Source organism: Alosa sapidissima, chromosome 4, assembly GCF_018492685.1.
Source record: "Alosa sapidissima isolate fAloSap1 chromosome 4, fAloSap1.pri, whole genome shotgun sequence".
Lineage (NCBI taxonomy): Eukaryota > Metazoa > Chordata > Actinopteri > Clupeiformes > Clupeidae > Alosa > Alosa sapidissima.
In genome coordinates, this window is record NC_055960.1 from 27790065 (window position 1) to 27795064 (window position 5000).

General features: G+C 46.9%; 1 protein-coding gene across 4 annotated transcripts in view; it reads left to right on the forward strand.

Annotated features, from left to right (window-relative positions):
- mybphb (myosin binding protein Hb) overlaps positions 1 to 4080 on the forward strand; it is an 18461-nt gene extending 14381 nt beyond the window's left edge. For all 4 annotated transcript variants that reach the window (XM_042090411.1, XM_042090412.1, XM_042090413.1 and 1 more), the window contains 4 exons: positions 1283 to 1469; positions 2222 to 2272; positions 3277 to 3311; positions 3544 to 4080. In XM_042090411.1, the coding sequence (XP_041946345.1) occupies positions 1283 to 1469; positions 2222 to 2250 (216 nt within the window). In that variant the 3' untranslated portion in view covers positions 2251 to 2272; positions 3277 to 3311; positions 3544 to 4080. The remainder of the gene's footprint in view (positions 1 to 1282; positions 1470 to 2221; positions 2273 to 3276; positions 3312 to 3543) is intronic.
- Positions 4081 to 5000: the final 920 nt, after the last annotated feature.

Below are 5000 nucleotides of genomic sequence, written 5' to 3' on the forward strand. Positions count from 1 at the left end.
ACATTCTAACTCCTCACACGACGAGACAGTTGACGAAAATTTCTGACATGCCAGAAATCTTTATTTATTTTGTACTGCGTTGTGGCAAGACACAGATAGATAGACTTTATTAGACTTTATTGCCACACAACAGTGTCGATGGTACATGTAATTGTTTACAGAATATAGGCTAGGTCAAGCCAAAAAGGGAGAAAAGAAAAGAAAAAAATAAACAATAAAATAATGTTAAATAAATACTAAACATAATCAACAATCAGACAGAATGAACAGGAACTATATGCTCAGAATGCTTTTGAAGAAAAAAAAACAGCTGGAGAAGGTATAGAATGTTGAAAAGGGAAGTCTTGGCTTGACCTCCATAAGTACAGAATCCCACCCTAGCTCCTAGTGAAGAGATGGGACAGTGACATGCCCATTCTCCAAACCGCTGGGCCAGAGGCAAAGAGGGTGAGATGGGGGCAGATGGATCTGGGTCCCTGTTAGTAGTGGCTTAGGCCTGTCATTGGGGTCAAGAACCTTTGGAGAATGGGTGTGAGAGGCTGACAGTGGGGAGATGTTCTCTGACGTTCTCCAGGGCCTGTGCCTCAAGAATCTGGCACCTGGGCGGGGGGCAGGGGGTGTTGAAAGACCGCCCTGGGGTCACATGACTGGCATTCCTGCCCCCCAGGAACTGGAGAGGGGTTTATGGGGCCGACAGGGGGCAGCGGGACCTTTAGCACCCTGCCTTTGGAACCCCTGTGTGAGGGTGTGCATAACAGCGATCTCTTTGCCCCCTGCGTGGGAAATAACTTTGGTTACTACGTCTTACGCACATAACATGTCTTCCTGCATGCCATGTCCTCCCCCGTTCTTCGGACTTGATGGATAGACACACTCTCGAAATGTTGTACATTGAAGAAACTTCGTTAAAGCTTTTCTCTGCAAAAATCTTACTACAATGATCTGATAGTTTCTTTTGTCTGTATCATTTATAATGGATAGTGGAGAGGTAGTTTAGAGCTAGGTACCAATTATTTTCAACAGACTCCTCCATCCAAAGAACCTCCAGTACAGTACACAAATACATTTTACAGCACAGTACAAATATACAGCACAGCACTTCACTTTACCAGTTCAAGTTGATTGTGATTGTGATTGATTATTGATGATTGGAGGGTCTATTATTGCTAAACATTAGACATGTCCCCAGGCCTGTCCAACCTGAGATTATGAAAAGCCAGATGATTATCAGTGGTAGCTCCAGGACTGTTGAAATGACCATTAAACGTTTTTTCCTCCTCAGCCTCAGATTGTCTGGATGAAGAACCAGATGATCATCGGCGAAGACCCCAAGTTCCGTCAGATCAACAACCAGGGAATCGTCTCTCTGGAGATCCGCAAGCCTGGCAGCTTCGACGGTGGTGTTTACGCCTGCCGCGCCAAGAATGCCCTCGGAGAGGCCACCATCACCTGCAAGCTGGAGGTCAAACGTAGGTCATCCGTCCAAATGGACACAAACACACACACACACACACACAAATGTACCCACACTGTCTGTTGTCTCCCTACAGCCTGTGGTTTGGCCACCTGTCTCTCTATGTCTATTAGGGGACTCTTGGCTCCATCAAAGCCTTGCTTGGCATTCGGACCCATTGTCCATTCACTACATCACATACTATAACATTGGGTGCTCGAAGCCTTTAGAGAGCTGTGTCCGACACCTTTCAATGAACTGTCTACACGGCTTGATATTAGATTGTTATCTCGCTGGAGAACGTCGTCTCAGTGTTGGGCCAGGGTCCTCACTGACAGATTTATGGAGCGCATGCTGTTTATGAGCAGCAAACGCAGGCATTATAATCAGAGCGAGCTCCTGTCAGCAGAGTTCTCAGTGAGGCCCCCCAGGTTCTCCCTGAGTTCCGTTATCATGTAATTATCTAATGAAACCCAAACCACGCGAGAGCCCATTTAATAACATGGTTATTCACACTGGACCGATACTGCAGTGTAAGTGTGCAGCTGTTTGTCTGTGCATTCGTGTGTGTGTGTGTGTGTGTGTGTGTGAATGTGAGTGTGTGAGTATGTGTGTGAGAATGAGTGAGTAACTATAAGTGAATGTTGTATTTGCGGTGTGTGTGTGTGTTTGAACACACTGCACTCATCTGATCATCATGTTATGCTCTCTCTCTCTCTCTCTCTCTCTCTCTCTCTCTCTCTCTCTCCCTGTCTCTCACACACACAGAGCCTGTGATTGTGGAGAAAGAGAAATAAGCATCCACCCTCAGGCATGCAGGTAAGTGTGTGATCCAGACTCCCAGGGGAATCTTGTGCTGCGGCTTACAGCAGCTCCGCGTCAGCCCAGAGATGAGCCGCCCGTCTGGGCTGTTTAGAGCTCACATTAATCATTAGTCCAACGTGACTCATTTAGCGCCGCTTAGCAGTGGGCGTCTCATTTCATTTACACCACCATACATTTCCCATTTTCTCCTTATTATTTGTCCCATTTTCTTTAAACAAACAGTTCTAAGCGCACTCCCAATTGAATGCTGATTTAGATGCGAACGCTCTCCGCTGCAGTGCAGCCTGCATTGGGAAACGGAACACTAGTGCAGGTCTGCACACACAGGCTGGCTCCTTCCAAACGCAGGCCATAGAGGGCAAAGTCCCTTTTTGTCTATTTGGGTCTTGGGACCATCTGTCTTCCCCTAGGGCAGACCATACATGGGGGGTGCACTAAACTTGGCGCTGGTGGCCCCCACTGGAAGACTCCAGATGGTAGTGCCCATAAATTAAAGCGCCGTTGCCTCCTTAAGGGTCCACACGCTTCACTACACTACAGCATACATCAGGTTACCTCGACTCAGCAATAGCTACACCCCCCACCCTCAACACTACCCAACACCTCAAACAGCCTTGCACCGTACACACACACACGCACACACACACACACACACACACACACACACACACACACACACACACACACACACATTTTAGATATTATGGTACTTTAAAGCAGAACTGCCATTGTGAGTTGTGAGGCAGAGGCTGTGGTGTGTAGCTGCGAGGTACCTGGAGATTCCTCTCCATAAAGGTCACTGTGACTGGTGCTTTTTTTTATTTTGGGACGTGAGTTCAAGAGTATTGCTTCGAACACTTCCTCCAGTTTTCAGTGACGGTTGTTAAAAATATTTCAGGAGCATTGAGCATTGACACCTGTTCCCCCACTCCCCCTCTCTGCACCCCCCCTCCCCCTCTCCTTCCTTCCACCCCCCTCTCTGCACACGCCCCCTCCAGAATTAGGAACAGCGGGATCACAGACTTCAAGAAAGGTGAGGATCACTTCACCGCCCACCCTCAGCCCTCCTCTGAGCAAGAGTTGCTGTGTGTTTATGTGAAGGGAGTTGTGCTAATTTGTGTGTGTGTGTGTGTGAGGCAGGGGCTGTGGTATGTGTGTTGGTGTGTGTGTGTGTGTGTGTGTGTGTGTTTGTGTGTGTGTGTGCGTGCGTGCACATATTCTCTCCTACTCTCCTATTTATATCCCTGTCTCTTCTCTTTCCCCAGGATTATGAAAGTGTCTTACGATGAAACAACATGTACATATTCATAGATGGATCAAGTAGAAGGTGTGTGTGTGTGCGTGTGTGGACGTCTGGTGATCCGCACCTCAGAAAGTCCCGCAGCCCTTTTTTTTCATGGAAAAAGCAGCAACCAAAAGGAAGCGCATGTCCATCCCTCTCCACAATACCTTGACTCATAGCTAGCCTGTAGCGCACACACAGACCATGAACACAAAGGATCAGCTGTCTGTCCATTGGTTTCTATTTATTATCCCCCTATGGCTGTCCTTGAGCTTATACCACTGGTCATTTCCGCTCTCTGCTCCTGGGATGATTTTATTTTTGAAGGCTTGCAGGGGACAAAAGTCAACTTGTGAATGTTTGTTAATATGAATATTAAACCGTTGAACCCTAATGTATCTTTACTTTTTTGTTTGTTTGTTAGCTTTGTTATGTTTGGCTTGAACAGAAGGAACTTTAGAGTGATTCATCAACTTGATTAAAGTCAGTGCTGGCTGGAAGGCCAGGAAAGATGGGCTTATTTATTGTGTCCCTGTCATTTATGTACAGTGCAGTGCAGTAATGCAGTAATGTCTCGAGTGAGTGTGTGTGTGTGTGTGTGTGTGTGTGTGCAAGATAATGTGTGCGTGTCAGTGCGTCAAGGGGGCGATAGAGACACTATTAACAGGTGTCTCTTTGGGAAGAAGGTCACTCGCACACTCGGCATTCTATGTGCTCTGGACCGCGGGCGCAAGCTGGACGAAGCCTCTGGGCCAGCAGAATGCTGGGAACTCTCAGTGCGCTAGGCTCCTGTGTCATAAGCACAGCTTCCATGAGAGCCAGGCATAGTGACACATGCTCGTCATAACCACAGATATGGATAAGTATTAGTCGCACTGACACCAAAGCGCACACAAACCCTGGACAAAAACGATCTCTCGGACGTCTGGACACAGGTCCACTGACCCGCTGCTACCGGAGGAGGTCTCAACAACCTAGCATGATGAGATTCTAAATTCTTTAAGCTTGTACTTGGGGTGGCAGATCTCTTTATCCCTCACGGATCAAGGTGTAGTAAAAACCCATAAACCCAAATGCACCATGGGTATAATCTCATCATAGATCACACTATATACAATTATGTCCTTGGTTACATTGGGTAAGCTATCAGCAATGCTGTCAAAGTGTTGTCATGTGTTGATATTAATTTAGGATTAGAGGCTCACTTGTCCGTGGGTAGGAAAAGGCACCGGCCTGTCCTGTAATTCTCTGTCTTAACAGAAGGTGGCAGCATATCCATAAGCAAAAGTAAGCCTCTTGGCATTTTTTCAGGCTAGCAGAGTTGATGATTGATCAGCACTGGTAGGCACTATTCCTCTAAACATAGATTACAGTCAGCACAATGGGACTGACTTGGAATCAGTTCTTATAGGCTGACACACTGCAGTGTGCATTGAGATC